Source organism: Strigops habroptila, chromosome 4 (assembly GCF_004027225.2).
Source record: "Strigops habroptila isolate Jane chromosome 4, bStrHab1.2.pri, whole genome shotgun sequence".
Taxonomy (NCBI): domain Eukaryota; kingdom Metazoa; phylum Chordata; class Aves; order Psittaciformes; family Psittacidae; genus Strigops; species Strigops habroptila.
This window is the reverse complement of record NC_046358.1, coordinates 60,720,643-60,747,108: the sequence shown is the minus strand read 5'-3', so window position 1 is coordinate 60,747,108 and position 26,466 is coordinate 60,720,643. Positions and strand designations below refer to the sequence as shown.

Sequence of the window (26,466 nt, the reverse complement as noted above, 5' to 3'; positions counted from 1 at the left end):
GAAGTTGCGCATAAGAATATAATGGATCTTCTCTGACAGATTATATTATTTAAAAGATGAGACAATTCAACAATACATTGAATTGTCATCAACTGAATAATCACACTGTGATGTAGCACCTTTCATCCAGTTCTATAAATGAGGAGTCCAAGACCTCCTCTCTCTGATAAAGCTGCTCTAACTTCAAGGATGCTTTTATTTGTAGCTCAAATGCAACCTCCTCCAAGATGGAATATAATAGTTATTCACAGCATAGCTCTTCAGGCAAAGTATCAGGAGTAGCAGAGGAACAGAACTGATCATATGTGCAAGGGGAATACCCGAATTCTTTGCATTCTCAAGTATTCTATCATCTACTAAAGAATTGTAACTTGTTTTTCTGAACTGCTAAGGGCATTGGTATCCTAGCATTAAGTATGCATAGACACACTGAGAGAGAACAGGATGATCCTTCCTGAATGTTACCTTGGAAGTTTAAGTATTCTGTCATCTCAAGCCTAAATTAAGCAGTAATTTTTTGTGAGTATAAGAATAAAAATATTTCCATGGGACTATACAATCACCCCTTCCAGTTTTCCATTATTTTGAGCAAACTTCTTCTTAATGAGCAAGGTCCACAAATTTAACAGGGATGTAGGATAGAGCATAAGGATAATACATAACCTTCAGATCCCATTCATCATACTGTGGTTCTAGAATAAATAAAGGCAAAAATGGTAGCTCTCAAATTGGCAGGAAAGTGAGTAGATCCTTCAAGTTATATATTCATCTCCATATTTTATAAGATCCATTTGTTGCTTTAAAAAAATGACACTGCAAAATAAGCAGTTAACGTCTCATTCCCTTGGTATCCTGGTAAGTGTATCGACCTGTCAGCCAAATGAGTAGCTATAAAAAGCAATGGTATTTTATGACTAGTGCTTAAACAGAAAGACGAACATTTCTGACAAATCAAAATAACCCCATGAGCTCATATGGAAAGAACATGTGTCATTCACTTTTAATATTGCATTGTATTTACATCAAGCTGTTTAAAGGGAATCGCTGCATTTTATCATGTATTTACTGGGTTTACAGAAAAAACATTTCTATTAAAATGTCTAAGCACTTTCATGTTTCCAGATGCGATCTCTTGAAAGTTTATCGCTCATATCTGCTTATATAAATGTTATAAATCCTTAATTCCCATTCTCAAGTGAGAACGTCTTGTCTTGAGAATGCACAGAATGCTCTCGCAAAACTCAGCTGAGATCAAATCTTAGCTGATCTTAAGTGCCATGGTGAAGACTAAGAAGGAACATTTACATCAAATTAAGTATTGAGGAGTCCTCGTATTGTCAACAGAGCTTTCAAATATTAAATCAAGAGCCTCTTATAGATACCCATGTCTTGTAAAACCAATTTCATCTGAAGTATTAATGCCTGCAAGAAGTTATGTTGGAAGACTACACTGAAGCTTTGATGACTAGAAATAGTTTGTCCTGTAGTTAGAAAAATTAGAAAACATTAATACCTTCCCAATGTCCAATATAAGCAAGACCCAAATCAAAGCAGGCTGTCTAATCAGAATTAGTCTAACTGCAATCAGAAATCCACTGTCAGCCTATACAGGCTGCAAAACAGAGACTTGTACTCAATCCATACCTTAACAACAAGAAAACAAGCTATACCTCTCTTACACTTGTAGACATTTATGTGTAGTCTTCAAAGACAAGATCCACAGATGCCATTTACAGTTTGAGCTGGAGCTTTAAGGCATACTATAAAGTTTATCTGAGATGGGAAACAATAGCTCAAACTGCCTACATCTATTAAAAGACAAAGGCTTATGTGAAGTGAATCTTTTTTCAATCTAGCATGGAAGCATTTACTTAGAAACAAAGTATACATGCACAAGGAAGTTTAATTGAAAATTAACTGAAATACTAGTTCCAAACATTGACCTCACAGGCCAAGTAAAGAATGAAATAGTTGTGGTTATGTATGGACAAACAGTAGATAATAACTATTAATAGCCCGATTAATGGTTGTAGCTGAACCCTGCATGGCACATCTGACCAGAACAGACATGACCTTAATCTTCAGTGCACTGTGGGCCAGTCTGGCTGCTAGTGTAATTTAGAACCAAAACTGTTCTGAGCCACTTTTACACCCCCGAAGAACTGAGGAGCGCTGCAACTCCAGATCCTCAAGCATGACTACTTACCACCTCTAGCTCAAATGTGACACCAGACAACAGAGCAAGAAATGGCTAAGGATTCATTCTTTCTTAGGCCCTCTGCTCTAATAAAACTGGGGACAAGCTCTGAAGAAGATCTGAAATTTAAAGTATTTTCCAGAAAATAAATTCATACCTACATGAAAGTTATAAGAAACAAAAGTCAAAATCATTTGATTTCAAAATATTTGAAATTAAGCCCCAATATGTTCTGGTTTTACCCTCCAGAAATGGCTGATAAGAATGGCAACCATGATTTACTTTCGGGGCAGAATACTAAAAGAGGGAAACTATAGCCTGTGCTTCAAGGTTCGTGCTGACAGTTAAGGAGCTGAGGGAGCAATGGAAGTGAGGTCAAAAGTTCTGAAAAGCATACAGATGTCTTTAACAGCCCTGGACTTAAAAATAGCAGCTTGTCTAATCAAGAAAAATCTGACCTTATAGTCTTCTTTCAGTGCATTTAATTCACTTTCCATTCTCACATTCGTTTGTGTTATTCGCTGAAGCACATCCTGCACACATTGTAGAGACCTGAGAATTTCCTTATTAATACAAACAAATTAGGACATTTTGAATGAGATTTTGTTTCCAAAGTTTAAGAATTAGACCATTTATGTCTTTTGGATTAACATTTATTTTTTTATTCTGCTAGTGTTGGGGAAGGGCTAACAGAAAGAAATCAGAGCAACTTGAGGTTTTTCTGGCCTTGGAGAAGATAACATTATTATAACTTACTCTTTTTCAGAGAATTTTCTTATAAAATGGATAGAATGGAGACAGAGAGTAATTTTATATTAAACACTACAAAACACATTTGCAGACATTCAAAGACGAAGGGAATGATCTAGCCAAGCCAACCTCCACTCCCTAACAATCAGAACAAGAATCACTAAAAGAAGGCCTACAAAAACAACGAAATTTCAGGCAGAAGACAGTCTTAAACATGCTCAGTTGCTTCAAAATATAGTGAGAGTGGAACATATTATTAAACAAAAGTACTTTCATATACTTGCAAAGAGTTTTCCAATTTATCTACTTTTGGTTCTACTGTGTACACGGATACAACTGTCTACTAAAAATAAAGATCATTATTTTGGGTGTACTCTCATTCCTTTTCATGCTTGTGTATTTATGTAGAGATAAATAATGTTTTTGCACTGAAGTTTAATTTATCTTTAGTTCCATTTTACATCTAGAAAACAACCACAGAGACATGGAACAGCTTGTCCAGTGTCATCTGACAGGTCGGTGGGAGAGTTGGCTGTGTCTTTTAAACCTAGTGCAGTGTTCACCAGACTAGAAATGATTGCTTCTCTACATACAGCTCAGTGTAAATCAGCTATAATTTAAATAGTAGGTTCAGTCTCAGTCCAAGAACCACTGAAACCAACGCCTTCAGTTAATCCAGATACGGAATTTGTAGCACTCTAATATAGAAATCCAGGTCTTCTAGCCCAGGTTCTTGGAGAAAACACAAGATTCATCACTATATTAGGGCCTTCCCCAGATTTATGCCAAAACCCCCCATATGTTAAAAACAACCAACCCGTAGCAATTCCCACGGAACTAAGTAGAGAAACAAAATAGAAACCTTCTCTTAGATAATACATATCAAACATGCATATGAATTTTCTACAAGCATCTCCATATAAAGGCTTTCAGTGCATTCAGCGCTGTGGGAGTAATGAGGCCTGAATCTCTTTTATGTTTCCCCCTGTGTTTATTGGCAAATATTTTCAAAAAGCAAATTCAAAATGCAAACAGGCTTGTACAGATTGGAAGAGTACTGCTGGATTAGCCTTTATTGAGTGCTCAGTGGGTACACTAACAACCTACTGCTTTTGTCCCTCCCTAAGAACAGGAACAATACACTTCTCTGATATGTTTGGTTTCATGCACTGCAGAATGAAAATGCTGCAACTGTTTAAGAAAAAACACAACCAAGTGCTTTTGCCAAGAAAGGTTGGACCAGGTGATCCTTGAGGTCTATGATTAATCACCCTTTTTATGCCTAATATTCTGCAAAGCGGTGTATTATGCTGTTATTACAGGAAACTTTTTTTTTTTTAATTATGTTTGATACTGGACTCCATGTACCTTGGTTTGAATATTAGGATTTGCTCTGGAACATACCTGAGTTTGTGACAGAAGACCGTCTTAACTCTGTTCAGCTATACACATACGTATGTAGCTTAATATTCTAGAAGCGTATGTTCTTACGAAAGCAACAAGTTTCCTTTGTATATGATTCATACATGATTCCAATTTTACCTGGTTTCGAAGCCAGCAGTATTAAACTGTCGGCAACCAGAAAGCAGAACAGCAAGGATGTTATGCAAACATTATTGTTTATTTGCACTGAACCAGTACGTAAACAACTATTTCATGGGTATACCAAATTTCTCCCATCCGATTTTAAAAACAAAAGTTAAGACTTGGAATAAAGCGTGAAACAATGGACTTGGTTCTGGTAAAACACTTTCTACAAACTGAGAAGTAAGATTCAATTTATGTTATGTTATTAAAATATTTCCAAAGAGTCAAAAAGTGAATTTAATTAGGTTTAGTAGCTTAGTATAAGAATTTAAGAAACTTGAATATTAAATATAACACATATATTCCTAAGTGATTTTTAAATAGCAAAGTTGTATTAACTCACCAGCTTTTCTTCTTTAATGTGAGTGTTTTCTTCCTGAATTTTTTTACTAACTTCTGTCTCCTTAAAAAAAGAGCATGAGAACAGTAAGAGGCGTTTTAAATTACTATTTTCTTTAGTAAGAGTGTGTTAACATGATCTTGTGAACCATCATGAAGCTATTGAAAGAAACTGAATTATTTTGAAGAGTCTAATTGATTTTTGTAAACTATAAAGTTATATTTATAGCACGTTTACTTCCCCCAAAAAAGTTGTTCTGGAAATATTTTGTTATATTGTCTATGCAGTTAGTAGAAAGGAGTCACTTAATCTATATACATCAGAGAGAGCACTACCATGATGTTTGCTTAAGGAAGAACAGAAAATATTCACCAAAAAAAAAAAAAATTTTGTTTAAGTTCCAAAATACCATTCTGATTTTTTGTTGCAGTTCTTGAAACTGTTTTTCCTTTGCTGCAAGATTGATGTTTTCTTCTGCCACCCTGTACTGAGATGTGACCTTGGACCTTACCAAGTCTGTAGTTACTTTCTTCAGTTCCTTAACACAGGAAACACATATAAATAGTTCATCAGTATAGGCATTGCAATTCAAAACAAAGACAAATCTTTTAAACTATCCTGAGTCATGCCCTACTTTTAAATAATGTATGGAAACACCAGAATGAATTAGAGGATCTGAAATTTGTGAGACTGACTTGCTGAATTTTAAACTTGTCACACGTGGCTAGGTGTTTATTTTCAGAGGTAAAATGTTACCGTGCCAATTTTTCTCTGTTTGGTATTTATGATACTTCAGCATTTTTTTCTTTTCTCTTCCAAGAAGTATATTAGAAGAGAAGATCAAGTTGGTATTGGTAAAACCTCCTACAGCGAGATTCACAATAGAAATAAAGTACCTATTATAACTCCTGTGTACATTCCTGGGAATCGGGAGGGGGAAAAGGAAGAACGGCAACTATCTGGTAAAAACAGGAACTGGCTATAAATTTGGACAATCTTTGTTTTTCCTGAAACATTAATTACTTAATCTCAGGAGAATGCTAAATTAATTTTATATTAGAGGCTTCTACAACATGATTTTCCATCTAAAATCTGCTTTTGATTTTATAGTTTCATTACCTTTCAAATATCCTGCCCCCCCCCCCTTTCTTTTTAATCTGTTTTCTGACCAGTTTATTCCAAGCTCCTAGAGCAACAAATAAACAGCAAATGCTTTGATCTCATTAAATTACAACTTATAGTTCCTGGAGTCATAAATATTGTGCCCTGTTCTTCCCCACCCCTCCCGTTCTGGTACAAGGTAGTCTGTTTAATATCGCTCTCTCCTTGAGCGCTCTGACGTTTACTCAGACAAATAGCAGAGGTTATGAATGCTGTTCACAGATAGTATCAAGAATTCTTCATGATGCCATAGTGGTGAACCAAGCATTCAGAATGGTAATAGTTTTATCTAACAACTACGTTTGGTCTGTTTAACTTTTCTTCACAAAACTGGAATTCCATCTTATCACAGACCAATGGTTTAACTGTTCTGGACAAAATCATATAACAGTACAAAAGCAAAAGGGAAGATTATGTTGTAGCTGAAATTCACAAATGCAAAGTTTTGCAGAAAATACAAGCAGAGGTACTATGTTGAAATAAGCTTGGTTTTTTTTTTTTTGCTAGAGCTGTATTTCTCGTGTATTTTAGTCATAAATAAATCTAGAATAATCTAGCAAGTACTAAGTGTAATTGCAGAATCAATTATAGAACCCAAAGACAGCCATGCGTTAGAATTATGATACTCTGTAAGCTATTAAGGCTTTTTGCACCTTTTCAGTAAAAACTTATATTACTTGTACTGTTTTTACTAGAAGGCTCTGTAATGAAAGTGAGTGGCAGAAGATGCAAGCAGTTTTAGCTTTGTAAAAGTAAAAAGGTGCACTGTGTCCACCTTTACAGAGAACCAGGTTAACGGTATACAGAACACAGCTAACAGGTTGTGTGCTACATGAGCAGGTGCAAAAGCCTGCTATGGATCCAATACTATAGATTTTCTAAAACTCAGAGTTTACCGTGTGCCTAAAAATCTTACTACTTATTTTGTCACAGGAAAAGAACAAGTCATACTGAGTAAATAATGCCCTTGAGGTAGAAAACATGATTGGATTTTTTTTCCTTTGTGTATCGCAGGTGGATGCATATAATCCATCTGGAACCAAACCAACAACCAACAAACCCAACACAAAACTGAAAAGAACCAACACAAATCAAATCACCAAAAATCGTGGGAAAGTTTTCCATGATGAGTGAAAGCACAAGCTGTGGAGCTGTGAAAACACAGAATTTTATACATACAAATGTATATTTTCTTATACTCTGAAATTTAAAAAAAAAATCACCCCCAGAGTTTTTGCCTTTTTGTTTTCCTAGTAGCTTTCTGTCATTCATAAGATCACCAGTAGCATTCAGAACCCTATAAATTAAATTGAATCTGGAAAATAATTTTATCAGTTTTGGAGGAATGCTAAGAGTGAGTGATAAGGCTTTAAACCCATTCCTTTGATGTGTTGTTCAGCCAACGCTTAGGGACGTGGTTTCAGAAACACTTCAAGCCAGCAAAAGTCGAGTGTCAAAAAAGAAAGAGTCTTGCTCCTTCAATGTCTTTTCCTTTTGCCAGCTGATCTAAGCTAAAACTGCCCCCTTTTTTGGTAAAATGTAGTTCTGATCAATACAAAATTTTCGTTCTGCTTTCTCTCAAGACCACACAAATCCACATGCCAGCATGAAGAGGAGTTACAGGACTGGAAGAGCAACCAACGCAGGCAGATGTAACCACTTCCCAAGATAGTGCTGATACCTTACACAAACTTTAAGTGTACCCAAAATTATATTTTCTTGCTGTCTTCCTAGATCAGTACAACTCTCTTGCACTCTTTCAGGCCTTGAGCTGTTTTTTTAATCAGCAGAATAAAGGACACCTTCTTCTTGGTCAGATTTCATTTTCGTAGTGGTTGAAAAGAATCCTACCACATTGACTATGTAATGTTCAAATCCTAAAATAAATGTTACTGAAAAGGAAGTTACGCCACAGTCCTTAAAGCTAGGATTTACGAACTGGACTTGTAAGCAGGCAACGTCAAGAGGAAACTACAAGCTCTCTAACTAATATTTCTTTTCACAAATCCCACATGACTAAACCTGTGCAGAATAGACCTCAATTTAACCCAGGTTTTACCACTGTACATATTTAAGACCCCCATCACATACTTGCAATTTCATTAAAATTGGAGATTAGTTTATTTTTATGCATAAATGTTGAATGGCATTACTAACTTCATAATCCCATTAAGAACAAATGTGTGAGATCATCCAGGTCTGATTCAAACTAAGGGCTGTGATAAGAGCTGACAGCCAAATTAAGATTTTAGTACTATGGATGGTCATTGCCACTCCAGCACTGAGGCTATAGAGGAAAGAAGTTTGAACCCACAAGTTGCCAGAGCTGTTAGAGGTTAGCCAAGTCTCCAAGGCAGATTAAACCAGCTTTGTAAGTTGTGCCATCTTGTGCTGCAGATATCATGACTTCTTTCAGCTATGTAGCAAGTGAAAACAGCCTGGTAATCCCTCTGCCAAACTCTTCCAAGTATCAAAGTCTTCTCATTGCTTTGTGTCTCTCATAGGTCCCTTCAGCCCAGACACATCCCCCAACACGGGAAAACACTTGACTGCTTTAAGATCACTTTTGGAATGGCTACTCTAAGTACAAGATAATCACAGTGAAATGAATCTACCTCAGGGCACTTCTTACTGAGTTCAAGCACTTCTTTTCTCTTCTCTTGCAGAGTAACCCAAAAGATGAGCCCACAGCCCTTCACGAACTGAAGGTGTGCTGAACTAACAACTGCCATTGTAGATACAGTTCAGAAATGCACTCTCTCACTACATAACTTTCCAGAAATGTTTTCTAAGCAAACTGTCAAAAGAGAGATTATTGAAAAAGGGTTGGGTTTGCTTGCTCGTTTTTCTATATTGTTTATTTTCAACTCAGTTTTCACAGAAATTCTGCAGTTTGAGGAAAAAGGCATGTCTTTCTACTATATACAACTTTTATTTACAAACCTATATTTACAAATAAACAACCCCACTTTTTTTTTTTTTTTTCCTCACAGAATCACAGAATCAATCAGGTTGGAAAACAGCTTTAAGATCATCAGGTCCAACCACTCCCCCAGCACTGCCAAGGCCACCACTAAGCCATGTCATTAAGGGTCTCATCTACACAGTTTTTGAACACTTCCAGGGATCGTGATTCCACCACTTTCCTTGGAAGCCTGTTTGCAAAGTAAGATACTGTTGCAGCAAAGTGCTGCAGCACTACGTGAATATTAAAATGCTAAGAAATTACATTCCAGTTCAGTTTTCCACCATCAGTCAGAATAAGATGGTCAAATACTAAACAACCAAGAAGAAATTCAGAAATAACCAGAATAAAGGCATTTCCTGGTGAACTGAGGAAGCCAGATTAAGTTTCAGGTGACCCCTTCTGCTAACCTAACAGTATTTTGTTTAAAATTCATCACCCATGACCTTAAGAATCAAGAGTACAGCTGAAAAAAAACGGATCAAGCAACATGTTTGATTACTGGAGTCCATAAATCACTATCAGTTTATCTTGCACACCTCTTACTCCCAAATTTTACTATGTAAAATTTTCTTAAACATTTTTCTTTTCTCACCTCTCAAATTAGTTACCCTCAGAGAATTCTAAGTAATGAATTATTATTGGTTTTTTAACCAAAGCTAATTTACCATGCTGCTTAAAAAAAATAATTCTAAAACTCCTAAATTTTAATGTTTACAATATATTACAATAAAAGTATCATAGAATCAACTAGGTTGGAAAAAATCTTTAAGAACATCAAGTCCAACCTTTACCCCAGGACTGTCAAGTCCACCACTAAACCATTTTCATGAATGCCCCTTTTTTTGGCACATAAAAATTATCCTTTTCTAAAGGCACTGTACTGTTGAAGTGTACTCAGTGAAGACAGTTATCCTCAGACATCCGTGGCTACGATGATTTTAGCATTCTAACAAATACGGCAAATATTTCCTTCTACAGAGGAAAGTTGTCACCACTGACAACTTCCAATATTTTTTTGTTGCTCTTCCATCCATCAAATATTTCAGACAAAATATATATAGTTTTTATATATATAAATATACATAACCTATCATTTGAATTATGTAGCTAAATAAACATTTTTAAATGTCCTAAAACCCAACTGTGATTTAGAAAATAATTTGAGAATTTTCCCGTGTTCTGCTTTACTGTCATTGTGTTTCTTGGTCTGCTTTTACGTCAGCAGGAGTTCTGAAATCTTTGAGATTTCAGTCACTTCAATATCTGACCTTCTTGACACTGAGGTTTTCCATACTATATGGGAAGAGAACTTTATTCTTCCCACTATTACATATGTTCAAGAATGCAACTCAAAAATGTACTCGGCAAATAGTAGTTTCTGGATAGATGAGGGCAGAAAAGAGTTTAATGGTCAGTCAACTTCTTTGTCCATAGCATCGCTATTATCTAATGTCTGTTGCCCTGTCACAAACCTCCCCCATTTCTGATGGAGATTCAGTTACAGCAGCTACCAGCTTGCTTTTATGGCAACTACTTGCATGTTCAATCTCTCTGACTAAACTGAAATCAGCACTGCTACCTTTCCATATCCAAGGGGAGAAGCAATGACAACACAGCACAGGAAGAAGAGAGACTGATAATCATTGAAGAGAAACAAGTAGGATGCTGTAGAGGTAAATAAAAATTCCCAAGTTACAAAAACCTATTCAGAGCTGCTCCAATTTTAATTGGCATTCAAGTGAAGTACCTGTGCATAACAAGGAAGCATAAAACTAATGTAGGCATTAGTCATAGAATGAAGAACAGTGCTGTTGCTTGTCCATTACTATTAATACTACAGCAGTTTATAGAAGTCCCAAAGAATCCCACATCAAAAATGAACACTATACTTACTTCCTTCAGATTACTTATTTCCGTCTCTTGTCTTTTATTCACCGATGTTAGTTTCTTATTGAGCTGTATCGCTTCCTGTACTTTAAACAAAAGTTAAAACCTGTCAATACTTTCAGATTTGAATATTTAATAACTACAACATATGTGTATATAATTTACAACATAATTAAACATCTTTGGGGAAAGGAGACTAAGACTGAAAATATGACTCTACTTTTTCTGTTTAGTTGATACTACACTGGAGGATTACACCAGGTAATACCAGTTGTTCTATACCTCGAACTATGAGTTAAGACTCTTCTGTGTGTTGGTTTGTCTTTTTATTTTAAATTGTAATTTAAATTTTAGTATCAGGTGGTGTCACTTTATTAGGACCACTTCTCCATGAGCTTTTAATTTGAGGGTTTGTGGGGTTTTTTTCACTAAGGCTTTGCTGGTTGTTTTTTGATGAGTTTAATTATTTTCACAGGAACACAACATAATGGACCACATTACATTCAAATGGACCACAGCACATTCAAATAATTAACAGATGTAGAGAGTTATATGCATACAAGACATAGAAGACTGCAATCAGCAGAGGATAATGGAGAGGAAAACTCTAAGAATCATCTCTGTCCTTTTCGAAAGGGAAGGCAATTTTCTCTTAGACTTTATACAGGCCAAGGTATCTCTGAGAAATTGCTTGAAGTTTCACAATTAAAAGCTGAAGATATTCACTGGTCCCTGTACTTTTTCAGTCTCCTCTATTCAATCTTAGGGTTTTGATCCTCTGAGGTCTCTTCAGCCTTTTCTATTCCCTGATTCCTCTTCATTCACTCCTTTTTTTCTTTATTTATTCAAAAAGCTTCCGGCACAAGAATCATAGAATCATAGAATCATAAGGGTTGGAAAGGACCTTAAGATCATCTAGTTCCAACCCCCCTGCCATGGGCAGGGACACCTTGCCCTAAACCATGTGGCCCAAGGCTCTGTCCAACCTGGCCTTGAACACCGCCAGGGATGGAGCATCCACAACCTCCCTGGGCAACCCATTCCAGTGCTTCACCACCCTCACTGTAAAGAACTTCTTCCTTATATCTAATCTAAGCTTCCCCTGCTTAAGTTTGAAGCCATTACCCCTTGTCCTATCACTACAGTCCCTAAGGAAGAGTCCCTCCCCAGCATCCTTGTAGGCCCCCTTCGGATACTGGAAGGCTGCTATGAGGTCTCCACACAGCCTTCTCTTCTCCAGGCTGAACAGCCCCAACTCTCTCAGCCTGTCTTCATGTGAAATGCAAGAACTCAAGACACTCCACTGCACCCAGAAAGCCTTTTCTGTTAAAGATGGTAAGCATCATGGGGAACAGTGGACAACAGACTTACAATACAATAAGCAATTTTGTAGTTTTATATAAGAATATATGCATAACAAATGAAAATACTTAAGAATGTAACATATCTTCTGATACAATGAAGGAAATAAAAATTAAATCAAGCAGACGAAAATTGGTAAAACTCTCTTCTACCTTTCAACAGGAGTCGTGTTGATTCTCTAGCTTTAAAATACTAATGGTGGAACACTGGTTAGACAATAAAAGTTTAAATTTATTATAAATGGTGGTATTTTTCCTTCACAGCACTACAGAACATCAATGTTACACTGTCTTGTTTCCCTACATGCTGCTTTAATAAAGCAGATAAAGCACCAGTTTATAAATTTAAACAATTTGCATACACAATGGCTGGTATACTTCCTGCCTGACTTTTCCACTGACCACAGTTCCTTGCTCAGAATTTACAAGTTACCTACTAAGCTTACTGCACATCTTACATACCGCAATGCAAATTGCATTATCTCTGCAGTAAAAGACACAAAGTAGTCATAGAAGCAAACTGGTGAACAGATTGGCTTCTTCAACAGAAGCAGTAACATTTAAATCTTTTTTTTACAGGCTCATTTTGCAACTGCTGATAAATATAAGTAGAAACATGGCAAAAGGCATATATGTATGGTTCAAATAGTGTAAATACTGAGAATAAATGTTATTTTTCCATGAAATTGCAAAAAGACTTTCCTGTATCTCACATAATAGAAAAGCCCTGTCCAGTAAAAATAAAAGGAAAACACAGCAGTGTTTCCTCTTTGTTTTTAATATTAAATTTGTTTTAATATTAAATTCTGTTTTTAATATTAAATATTAGCCTATTAAAAAAAGAAAAGAATACAAAAAGTAACTTGAGGTACTGAAATATCACACATTGAACATGTTACCAGTTTATTCAAACTACAGCTGAAAAAACTATTTGGTTTCAGGCTAAAAAACAACCCCCAAACTTACAAACTATTTGAAAAGTTTGTTTGTTTGGGGTTTTGTTTGGTTTGAGTTATACAACTACTTCTCCCTTTCCTTAAAAAAATAATACTTGTTTTTATTTATGTCCTGTTTATATGAATGAAAACCCCAGCCACACACGAATTCATATTCTACACATACACTGTGATGTTTGCATAGAAATGTATCACTGTTGTGAGAAAAAAGGATTTCTCTCTCAAATCAATAGGTACAAAACTTTTTAAAATGAGGTATTTTTATTACTTAAGGTTATCAGCTTTATTATTTTGCAGATAAAAGTTATATATTCATATAACAGAAGTATGTGGAATAATATTTATGTGTGTTAGCAGTTTCATAGATAATTTTATGTTTCAACACAGCGACGGGGATATGATACAGATTTATAAGACTTAAACTGCCATGTAGTCAGAATCTATGTAACAGTATCAACATCAGACTCTTCATATCACCCTATTTATTTACTGAACTGGTTTTAAGATCTTATATTTTTGTACAAGAAAATAATTTTTATTATTTCATTAATGTTTTCTGTCCACTTCCCAACACTAAACCTACTTTTAAAAGAAGTATTCATTTTCCCCTACCTGCTAATTCCTTTACTTTCACCCCCTCATTTTTGCTGGTACAACTGTTTAACTTGATTATGCTGAATGGCAACAGGGAGCTGATGCGCTGCTTTGTTGTTTTGAACACATTCTTCAATATAATTTACTATGTGATCACACATAATAGTAGCAGTGTATCAGCAAGGAGCAGAAGAGGTACAGGGCCTGTGCTGCTTAACTTGGCTCTGCCACAGAAAAAAAACACTGATGAAGCTACTGAGATCCAGTAATTGTCAGTTGTAATATTTGATGCTTGGCATGAGGTAGCTACTGTTTTTCTAAACTGCCAGGTGTCTACAACTCACTGTCATCAATATACAGCAAAGAAAACAAATGCTGGAGGACATTGAAGACATGCATACCGCTGTGCTCCAGTTTTCCATGAACACCTTTTATGATTCCAAACTGACATGCAATAGTAGCATAACACTTCTCAACTTCATTCAGTTTCTTATGATGCTCTTCTTTTGCTGCTAAGTGCATCTGTAATTTTTGATCCTGTTAGAAACATAAATGGAGCACCTACTTAATGATAATAACTAGCATGCATCAATCAACTCACCAAATACTTTTTAACATAATAGCATAAATGCAAAATCATTCCCAGAATATCTCAATTGCCTATTTCACATCTACTGATCAGTTCCCATCTCCAGATAGCACCTCATCTCAAAGACCTTCACCTGTAGCTTAGATCATCAAAAAAGCACTTTAGCATATATTCATGTGTTCTTTAGAGAACTTTCATGTAAATGTCTGCAGAACTGTATTAACTGTTTTCAAATCCCAATTTCAAATTTTCCTTTGTTATGTTGCTTAAACATGTTATTTACTCCGCCACTAGCCTAACATGTTAATGCTGCCTGCAGTTTATACTTCTCCTCCTGCACTACCATGCAGTACAGCATTACATTCTCTCATTCCTCTGACGAAGGACGTCCATGCAGTTTAATACAGCACCCACCCCACATCTGCTATTCAGACTGGGGCAGTACCTGCCCGTCTTGGGCTGCAGACTCAAAACAATATAGTTCTGAATCTATACTCCAAATCTACATCTATAGCTCCAGCTCTACATGTTTGTACCTCATTGCCCTAGCTGCTTATTTGTCCCTACTGTAATATTCAACAAAATATACTATGCTCTTGGATCACAGCTACAAAAAAAAAAAGAATCACAACTGCCACAACCCACTGCCCCAGCACCTTCAGAGAGAAGCACAGGGCAGAAACAAGTAAGTGGCTGGAGACAGGTATGAGTAGGAGCTTAAACTTCGGCAACAGTGCTAGTGTATGCATCATGAACATAAGGCCTACAGACGTTTATTGTCTCCTGGTACACAACACAAGCAATCTATTATGCAAACAGTGTTCAGTCTTTGTAAAGCCACTAGTAAAAGCACTGTCTTCCTCTTATGGTTTTAAAGATTTTCCAGCATAACATGGGTTTAATTGACAAGGAAAAAGTTCTAAGCTATACTGCAATACAGCTCAAACAAAAATATTTATGTTTGGTTTTTTCAACACAGCATTCTTCAAAGTATAGGGCCGCTATGGTAATCAAGGCATTTAAACACCTGACATGCGAGGAGAGACTGAAGGAGCTATGACTGTTCAGCCTGGAGGAGAGGTGTCTGGGGGGATCTTATAAATGTGTGTAAATGCTGGTTGGAGGGGTAGGAGTTAAAGACGACACAGCCAGATTCCTCTTTGTGGTGCTCACCGACATGAAGTGCAATACAGGAAATTTCACTTAAACTGGAGGGGAAAAAGAATTGCTGTCTGGGTGGTCAAACATTGGAACAGGTTGCACAGACAGGCTACGGAGTCTGTAACTGTGGAGATATTAAACCTTTGACTGGACATGGCTCTGTGCAACCAGCTCTAACTGACCCTGCTTTCAGCAGGGCAGGGTTAGACTAAGTCATCTCCAGAGATGCTCAACAGCCTTATCCATTCCAGTTCTAGGATTGTTCTTGCACTACTGTTTTTAACAATTAGCACAATGTGTGTTTGACGCACCTAAATAAAAGAATTTCAACATACTTGCTAAAGAACAGAAGTCCATCAACTACTTTCAAAGCGTATTGGTGGCCTTCATTTAGATTAGTGAAACTAATGCGGATTAATACTGCAAGCTTCCCAGAAAAGTACAGGTTACCTTTTAATGAGTAATTATTAATTCCTCAGTAACAATAGCAGTTGTAATATCTTGAAATATGACAAATTTATTTATACTTTATGATTCTGTATCTGTAGTAAGTTAGATGCTTACTTTTCTAAGCATCTAACACTTTATTTTTACTTCTGTTAACATCCTGGCCTAAGTAATATCTTACTGTAATGAATCCCTTACAGTAATTAACTAAAATGTATTTAAGTTTAATGAATTTTACCAATCTCGCTTTGCAAGGGGGTGATTGAAAATAGATATTCAGAGGAAACTATATTGACACATGCCATTGATTTTTTTAAAGAAAGTTATCTGTTATCCTTCCTTCAATATATATTTGTGTTCCTCTTTATACTGTATATTTGTTAATAGCTTTGTAGGTATATTTGGTCAATTTAAGTTTTCTCCTAAGAGAGTGAGTTAAATTAATTCCTCAGAAAAGATACCTATTTATTTAGACATCTAATCTATTTCTAATCTACAGGAAAGCAATACAGCAAATATGTGTAAATTCAAGTTACACAGGGATGAATGTGGCCCAGTGTCTGGCTTGTGTAAGGCTCCATTTCCATACAGTAACAAATGCAATACATGTCCAAGCATCAGAGGATAATAAAAGCCGATAGTAATCAAAAGAAATGACCAACATAAGGCTAGCAAAACAGGATATACAATACAAATTTCTCATGTTTTATAAGGTATGAAATTAAACACACTACAGCAAATGGAAAGTCATAATGGAAGCACTGGTAAAGAAACACCACCACTTACAGAATCACTGCAAGGAATGCAGGTTGTGAATGTTCATGTACTTTGGCTTTTTCCTAACCATAAGTTAACTGTTGAAGAACTAGTCTTACTAATGCTAGGATGTGGATTTTACAACAAAAAAAAAAAAAAAAAAATCAAAATTTAAAATTATATTTGTGTTTCCTGGTAGTCATTCAGGTCTATTTATTCTTAGAGATCAATGAACAGGAAGGCATCACTAATTTGGCACTCAAAGAGCTTACTTTTATATGGATTTTTCTTACTGCTCTCCCAATTCCTTTCTTAAGTCAGCAAAACAGTGATAGTCCCTCCTCCTCACTAGAAAAGTAGAAATATGCTTCGTTATTTCCCAGGGCTCTTTCCAATGAGGAAAGGAATTGGCCTGCTATATTCTCAAGAGTTTTATTAAGAGCTTAGCACTTGCCTAAATATGATTTTTGATGGCAAGCTGCTCTCCAGACTTTGATATGGCACAGTAAAATAAAAGCCTGAGTATGTGATTCTTCCACTCACAGTGAAGAGGTCTTAAAACATTCTTCTATGGAAGACAATCAAGAAACATCAGGAGACACTGCAGGATAGGGAGGCGATGACCCTGGAGCTGGAGTAAGACCCACAGAATGCTGGTTGTTCTTCGTGATGTCTGATACTGCAAGAACAGGAATTATTGCCCTGCCCTCCACCAGTAATAAAGATAAGCTGGGATGGGGAGTGGAATTGATTGTGGCCATATGGTTTGTCGAGGCACAATGATTTCTTGGTGGAACTAGACCAGAGAAATAGCTCAGGGTCAGGTAGGTGACTGGAGGAAGACAAAGAGGGAATTGCTCATATCTCAAAGATACTCTGGAAATTGAGTCACTAGTCAGAGTTACTCAGTGAAGCAGAAGGTGGTAATTGGGAGGTGAAAGTGTCAGAGAAACAAACGAGATGTAATGGCATGGAGTCCTAGGGCAAGATCATGTGAAAATTATGCACAGGGTTACCAAGTGTAAATCTCCAACACAGGAAATTTTTTCCACAATAGTTCCTTTAGTTCTCACCATTTTTCTACTTTAAAATACTTATTTTTATTTATACTGTATCACTGCCCCTCACTGTATTTTTAAATAACATAGTATAATTACAGACACATTCCTAAAAGATGTGGAAAAATAAAAATAACATCCCTAACTTATACTATTAAGATGAAACCAACTTTTAAAATTACATTTACTTAGTATTTTGCAGTAATTAATTTTTCAGTCATTTGGTAACTACATCTGTATTAGAAAATGAAACGGTGGCAAGGAAGCTCTCAGGAAATGCCTACACTGCCGTTAAAATATCCCTGGCCCATTTTGGCTTCTGCCAAGTAGCACTCATCTAAGCAGTTCCTGGGCACAGTTCAGGAGACTGTCTGCTGGGAACAATGTGGGTTATTTGGATGCAGCTTCCCTCTGTTTTGAAGGGCACTAGAGTTTAATGAACCTACACCGTTTCCCATCGCTTGACTGCAGCTCTGCTAAATGGTCTCACAAACATTTAGTTTACCAATATCAACAGAGTCAGCAAGTGAAACTAGACAAATCACTAGTCATTCACAGAGGTAGTTACCCCATCTACATTACTCATTAATACTGATGCACTGAATCACTACCTGGTAGACAGTGATGTCTCCCCACCGACTACACAGAGATCTCACACTCCACATTTGCTCCTCTGAACTGCACACAAGATTTGGTCTCTAAACCAGCCAGCACTAGCCTTAATCTCATTCTTGTTGGGGTTTATATTTTATCATAATTACATAAATTTAAGATTTAGGCACTGCAGAAGACAAATAATTCTAACTGCTCACTCTCTCAGACATGCCCAGGATCAGACAACTCAAGTTAACAACGGAACACATGAACAGATGCTACAATCAAAGTAGTAGCATTCTACATTTTATCACCTGCTAGGAAATTAATGAAGGAGGAAACCAAGACCTGACCAAGGCGATTTTCCTCCAGTTATTTCTTTATTTCAGCAGCAAGAAAAAGAGTACAATACAGAGCTCACACTCAAATGTATCCTCTCAAGACAGCTAGCTTTGTGGTAATTACCTTGCAGCCTCCTGACTGCACAAGTGTTACTATCCATGTGCAGTGAGGTGCAAAGTGACTACACCATACACAACAATCAACACTTCCACTGTCAAAACAAAGGAAAGATGGAAGAAAAAGAAATCCTTTATTTTTTTGTCTCTCTACAGTCTTTCAACATGAAACAAAACCTTCCACTATCTCAAAATTCTAGCATCTATCCTAAGAACTGTATCAGCACTACAATTTTCCCATAAACTTAATGGGATAGCATACTACAGTATGGTGTACATGCAAAACATTAACACTGCATTTACTAGACTAAAGAACAGGATTAAAGGAACAAAACCAGAACAAAATGCTACATCAGTAAGGCATGCTCAATTCACAGCACATACAAAAGCTTGTTTACTGACTGGCAGGGTTTCTAAGGTGCCAGATATAAACTAAACAGCACATCTGCTTACTTTCAAACCACTATCTAGGGAATGGACTAATCTATCTTTAACAAACTTAAAATTGAAATAGCAATGGGTCTCAGATAAATGCATAGTTTGGAATTTTATCCATTTTACTTCTAAGCATTTTGCCATATGTGATAACTAAGACAGTCTATATGGTTACTACTACCTTGATCCCTAGAACATACCATTTATTTCAATGCAACTACACAGGGAGTAAAGCTGGTAGAATCTGACTTTGGTCTAAAACTGTATTAGCCTGCTACTGCTTAAAGTTCTAGGAAAGAATTTGCCTCTGTTTACCATGTGTTCTTCTGTTTTCATAATTTCATAACAGAATATCTTCTATAAATATGGCCAAGCCATATACGTTACGTTTAGTGTACACGCAAAATACAATTTCTAGTATCTAGTCCCCCACTCAGTAGTATTTTTAACAACCATTCTCTGTATCATAGTACTTCAATGATTTCAACATTTTCAAATAAGCAAAAAGTTTATAAACATAAAATCTATGAACATAAGAAGGGAAGATATTTGATTAAGCAGCACAGATACATTTCCAGCTTATAGAAAAGGTGTAGTGATTTAAATATTCTCATTGATATGGAAGAGTGACCTTGCAAGTTAGGAAAGAAAGACAATATGCGAAATGATCTAAACGTAAGTTCAATAACTTGTATATTTTAAACAAATTTTTAGACCAGATGTATTTTAAGAATAAATACAAGTTAGAAGTGAAGTAAAACAAAACACATTTTATGTTGCCTTTGATCTTTAACTTGTAGCCTTATCTCCCGGGTCAAAGGGTACATTATTCAATTTCACCATATTTTGTGTAAAACCACTGTAGCGTTGAAGATGACTTTCAGTACAAATGTCATGGTACTTAAAGCTAAACTGGACCCTAGTTTTTTGAGCTTCTTAATTAAAATCACAGTTTGTAATGGTCTGACAATATTATCTTTATTCTTTCCAGTTGAGCAGCAGCAGAATTTTCACAGCATTTATTCAATCAAGCTTAGCAATGTTTCTGCAGCTCACTCTTTTACTTCCTACAACACACAACAGGGTTCAGAGTGACTGTGCTGTCACTCTACATAAATTTATTCTCTGTGTCAAAGGGAGTAAGCTGGACTGGATGAAATCTAAACTCTTCAGGGAACTGTTGTTAAGAAGTAATTCTGAGGAGTGAAAAAGTGTGAGAGGAAAAACATCAGGTTTTCTTAAAAAAGAAACCTGCTTAGAATTCTCCAGTACTTCTTTTAGCTGAATATGCTAGATCCTATAAGCATAAGAGTAATATAATTACATTATTCAAAACACAGTCTGAAAAAAATCTTCACTCTAACCTATAAAGAGAACAAGTGTACCAATTACACTTCAATCCAGGAAGAAAAAATTCTGCATGCTAAACAGCAGCTGTCACATTATGCAAACCTAAAAAAAAAAATTTTTTTAGATTCAAAGCTGACATTTCCTCTTTCGGTTATTTGTAATAATTACCACATATTATTTAAGTATTACAGCTCGTTAGTACTTGCATGATACTCTAAGCAGACATTCTCTTTTCATAAAATCTGTACCTTATTTTTTTTACTTTTATTAATTTCTTACCATTTCATTCAGTTTCTTTTGTAAAGTGTATTTTGAAATCTGTAAAACAAAACAGAGGTATCCATTGAATTGTAGTTACGTTTTTTTTTTCCTATAACCTGCATATTTAGGTATTCTCATACCTAAGATTTAATTGCATTTATTGCCTATTCAATACAGTAATACTGTTTTTGCAAAGTGAATCTACTAATAAAGTAGTGTAGTTATTAATTCATAATTTCACTTTAATATTTAAATCATGTAAATGCACTTGACATTCATTTGTTACTACAATTTTGAAAAATGAATAAATCCTTGTGGTTTCTGACATGTATGATAAAAATAATGTGTAAATGGACCATAATCTGTAAACTAGATTCTTAGGGAAGAAAAATAGATAGAAATGAAAGTCCTAGAGGAATATAGGGACGTTCCCTGTTGGGATAAAAAAGAGTCTAAGTAGATGTTCTGAATGGTAGCATGGAAAGACATATTAAAGCATGCAAGATCATTACAAGATTGACATTGGAAGTCATTTATGCTATTTTTAATACACTGTTGAAATCAGAGAATTTTGACTTGCATAATACTTAAGTTCACAAGAGCTTTAGTCTCTATATCTCTTAGAATGTTTAAAGAAACACTGACAATGTCAAAGAATAAAAGAGAAATGTCAAAAGAACCCAGTACGTGTAAATCTTATACAGAAAATATTTCTAGAAAAGGTCTAGACAATAACCATTTTAAGGTAGAATTCTGATTCTCTGGATAGAGAGGACTACAGAACCAAATAAGAAATTCCTCACTCTTATTTTAGGCTGATTTTTCTGGGTCCACAAGTTCATTGTGACCTCTCGCTTCCTCAAGGCACAGCAGAATTTCCTAGACCTGCACTATACTGTTACACTAATATTTGATTTGTGAACATTAAACATTTAATGTTGAGTTGTAGTTATTTTGGTTTTTTTTTAGTTTCCGTTTTATCTTACAAGGGAAAGGCCAGCAGAATCTTTCATTACTCTTGCTGTCCACATATTATGTTCAGCAGCCCATGGAGGGATATTCTCTATCATCTGTGCTATACCAAGGTTTGAACAAGGCACAAAATCCTTACAGCTATGGCACAGATGGCCATCCAAAGCAATAAATTTCTTTTGCTCACCTTCACTGTTAACTAAATTATGAAACAGTCTGATACCAAACCAAGTAAATGCATCCTGTTATAAGAGTATGTCAATAAGAACCGAACATGTTTCAAAGTCATGGGTAATAATCCATTACAAACATTTTGATTTCAATAGAATTAATTATTATGCCACTCAGTTTTGGGTAGAAAAATAATTAGTTCCTGGCAATGTGCTGCAATGCTAATTTTCTTTTGTGTTGAGTTCTACTCGTTTAATCCATTTTCAACACATTTGCCTTGGCCTTTAAAAGAAAACCAGATACTAGCTATGTCCCTATGTCTTCCTTTATTCCAAGTAACTGTGAATCGCAGCCACAACTGCTCCAACACCATGCAATGATATAAAATTCAGTACAGAAATAACATGCAGCACCAGAGTAAATTGTGGATTCATTTGACCATTTTACTGACAAACAGGTATTGGAAAGCCAAGGACTAAGTGGTAAATACAGAAACCTCCTAGTGAGAGGAAATAATAAAAAACCACAGGTAGCGCTGTTAACTGGAGGCCCACTGTGAACACTTGTTTAGGTGTCCAAAACCCAAGTTTCCAGATAGGTGGGAAGTAAGATGACAAGAAATAGAAAGAGGAAGACCATGGAAATGAAAAGAAGGCACATTTCACACCCTATTTGGGTTTCTATTGAGTCTGCTAGTCTTATGGAGAAAAAGAACTTTAGGTGGAAAGCTAACTTAAAGTAGTCTTGGTACTGAAGACTAGAACAGAAACTCCGTGTTAGAAAGTGAAGTGTACATGTACTAGAAAGATTAAATGAGAAGACCTTGAAAGCCCTCTTAAAAACAACTATTTTCATACTAGTAGAAAAGCTAAAAACAAAACACTTGCATACCAAGGAAAGTTATTTACCAAAACTAACAGTTTACCTGTAGAGCTTTTAATGCTTCTTTCAGTCCATCGATTTCTTTTTCTTTTGTTTCTACAGCAAGTTGATATTTTCCCTTTCAACAAAAGCTGTACTTCAGGATTTGGGCAGAATAAGTATATTTACAGCAAGAATTTATCAACAAGAAAGTTACAAAACAAAGCACTACTCCCCTATAACAGAACAATTCATTGATGAAAACAGGTGAAAATTCAAATAATTTTATTTCTATAACAATAAAAAGCAAAGTGAAAACATGATAGTGTATATTCACCATTTACAACTAATCAGGAAGTTTTAAAATATTCTCTTCTGGGAGAGACAAGCCTGACAAAGGCAGAATTAATAAGTTACTTCAGAACAAAGATACTAAACAACAAAGAAAGTATCAGGTAAATCCATTTTTTTATCCGCCGTTGCAGTCTTCACAGAAACAACTTCCTCAGCTCTTCTAGTCCACAAAGATTGAACTGTAATCTGCTACCACTAGAATTACTAAATACACATAAGCATATGTTAAAGTTTTTTATATATATATGCATATATGCGACATATGCACATACATGTGAATTATATGCACATGACATGCATATGTGAATAAAGTCAAAGGAATTCAGAGGCATTAAATCAGGTGAGAATCTCAGACAGCAATCAATACGAGTGACATTTCACAAGTAATTGAAGTTCTATAGGCTACAAACAAAAAACCATGAGTAATGGGTTATATAAAATTATCTTTTGCTAAGGCATTAGCAAGAAAAATAATTTAACTGTAATATACTTAGCTTATACTTAGAACATGTTCAGTAAGTTATATGGCATTATCAGTTACCAAATAACTGTAACAGAGTACCTTTTCTTCTTCCATGACCATCATCCTTGCCTGTAGCTTGGTTGTCAGCAGCATATAAAAAAAAAAAAAAAGAAACAAACAACAAATCAATACAGCACATGGGATTAATTTTATTCATTCAACGTGACAATATACTTACATTACCATGCAGAGTGTACTTCCTGTTTTGTTGGGGTTTTTTCTCCCTTTAACTATAGTAACGATAGAGTCACAAACAGCAAGCTTGTAAGTCACAAACCATTTTTTCAAGAAAGAAAAAACCCTAATTGCTTGCCCATTTCTTTTTAGTGAGATATGATTGTGATGCAGCATTAGTGATAAACTCGTCATCCCCATGTGCAACAGTTTCAGTTCCTATGACTGTTCTCTGCAAGTTCTTTCAGCACTCAAATTTGTTGATTATATATTACAGAGAAAAAACCCACAACCCCAACTTGAAAGATGAAACACATTTTCGTATGTTGAACAAAGCAAGTTATGTGGCAGATCTTTTACCATGCTTTATGAATCTAACCTTGCAGAGGACATGCCATTTGGGGGGGCTCTTTCTCTCCCAGAAAGAGCAGTATACCGGGACAAACTGTCAAAATACAGGCATTATACTACGGCTGGAAGAAAGAAAAAGACCTGATTTCTTTAAGCTGTATATTCTAACATTTTATATGCAACAGAAAAAATATTTTAATAAATACCAACTGATAACTTGTTGTTATGCCATCATTTTTAAAATCCCACTGTCAAACTTGATGACCTTATTTTGCTACCTGTTTTTTAAGAGCTGCCATAGCTTCTTTGTTTTGTTGGTGCAATGTGTCCGTCTGATGTTGCAGCGTTTCCTGCTCATGCAAAGTAACAAGTGAGGTTTAAATTTCTTACAGCAAACCACACACATGGGATTTCAAGAAAAAAAACCCAAAACAAAACAAACTGATTCCTTGTTAAATATTTTTAGAAAGGCATGATTGATTAAAAAGCCTGAAGACTAAAAAGAGACATTTGTTAACTGGTAATCATCTTTTTGGTAGCAGCTTCTCTAGTTTGCAATGGGTAACACTTCTCACCTCTGTAATTCAGCTCTCTTGTTGCCAGGATTTCTATAAGCGACTCTTACCCATTCTATCAAGCTGCATAAGCAATTAATACCCATTGCCAACTTAGCATAGCATTAGGTTTGCCATGTGCCAATGTTAAATGCAAAGGGCAGAAAAACAGAGTTCATCTAACTGCCTGGAAGTCCCATCTTTGTATTAATGGTGAACTAAATTGCTGTTAAGGCCTCAGAATGAATGGAAATCATCCCTTTTGAACCCAGATTATTAAGAATTGCAATGCTAGGCAAAAAAAAGCAAAGAAGGGCTACACATTGAAAGCCCTGTTGCTTTCAAATACTTGTTACAAATATAGAATGTTTTCTGTTTCTGTGTGCACATATATATCTTTCAGAGTCAAAAAAAAAGAAAGGGCAGTTTGGATTATTAATTTAAGATGGTTAGGTTGAACTCCAAGATGACATAGTCTTCCTTTACTACTAAGATGTTAAATATCCCGAGATCAAGGATAGAGCTGAAATTATTGTTTTTTCTGTGATCATAAAATATACAGACTGAAGCCTTTTATCTTGTGACCTAGTGACAGGGGTCATAGGTTTGATTGTATGAGAGAAGGGAATGGATTTCCTATGAAAGCATAACCTTAGCAGCCCTAACCCTAGGAAGAATGTTAGATTATTTTACTGAAAACTTCATTTTGAGTGGTTAACAGCTGACAAACCACTTTGAAGTACGTCTGGCATATAAGTTTGTTTAAAGTAATTTTTTGGAAAAATTGTCACCTCCAAAACATTGCAAGTGAAGTTGTTTGTACAACTGCACTGGCACTTGCACTTCCCAAAGCCAAGCATAATACAGAGACGCTGCTGCATAGCTTCCCCCACAGCGACATGTCAACAGGCCTCATGTTAAGCTAAATGTCTTATTGCTTCAATATTTATATCCCTTTTGAGTGAAGACTTCCAGTCATGCCAAATATCATGATGGTACTCTTTCATTAATCGGATTTCTAGGCTGGGCACAATCCAAATCAATATAAAAGCTACAGAAGTTCATGGTTTGACAATAAACTATTGGCTACCACATTCTACAATGAGACATTACCATAGTTTTAAAAAGGCGAATTGTACCAAATCACAATCCATATTAATATTATATTGAAATTAAATGCCAGCAGTTAAAACACTAGAACCAGGTAGGAAAGTTACCTTCTGCCATTCAAGTTCCTGTTTCTCTACAACAATTTTACTTATTTGATCTTCATAATTAATCTCCATTTCCTAGTTAAAAACAAACACACAAATTTACATAAGACAGTACCTGCAAATCAAACACCAACATAAGTTGTATATTCATACTCTTCTTCCCTTACAGTCCAATACATAGAACAATATGTGCCTACACATCGCACAGCAAAAAAGGGCAAAAAAGCCCTCTGGATGTGGCAAAATAGCAAATAAGTTCAGCTGGTTTGGTCAGAAAATTTGCAGAATCAATAAATTTAAACTTAGACTGAAATGCATAACAGAACATTAGGAACAAGGATTATAGCTCTCAATCAGCAGGCACAGTTCCCTCTTCATATAT

General features: G+C 35.7%; 1 protein-coding gene across 5 annotated transcripts in view; it reads right to left on the bottom strand.

The window, feature by feature from the left end:
* Nucleotides 1–24,564, bottom strand: part of CCDC73 (coiled-coil domain containing 73) — a 41,139-nt gene extending 16,575 nt beyond the window's left edge. For 2 of the 5 annotated variants that reach the window (XM_030485138.1, XM_030485140.1), the window contains exons 1-8: nucleotides 23,831–24,564; nucleotides 22,979–23,053; nucleotides 20,929–20,967; nucleotides 14,203–14,338; nucleotides 10,897–10,976; nucleotides 5,284–5,412; nucleotides 4,878–4,937; nucleotides 2,656–2,760 (exon numbers count right to left, since the gene is read on the bottom strand). In XM_030485138.1, coding sequence (XP_030340998.1) covers nucleotides 2,656–2,760; nucleotides 4,878–4,937; nucleotides 5,284–5,412; nucleotides 10,897–10,976; nucleotides 14,203–14,338; nucleotides 20,929–20,967; nucleotides 22,979–23,053; nucleotides 23,831–23,884 — 678 coding nt within the window. In that variant the 5' untranslated portion in view covers nucleotides 23,885–24,564. The remainder of the gene's footprint in view (nucleotides 1–2,655; nucleotides 2,761–4,877; nucleotides 4,938–5,283; nucleotides 5,413–10,896; nucleotides 10,977–14,202; nucleotides 14,339–20,928; nucleotides 20,968–22,978; nucleotides 23,054–23,830) is intronic. The other 3 variants (XM_030485139.1, XM_030485141.1, XM_030485142.1) reach the window with 2 other exon arrangements.
* Between the last annotated feature and the right edge of the window lie 1,902 nt (nucleotides 24,565–26,466).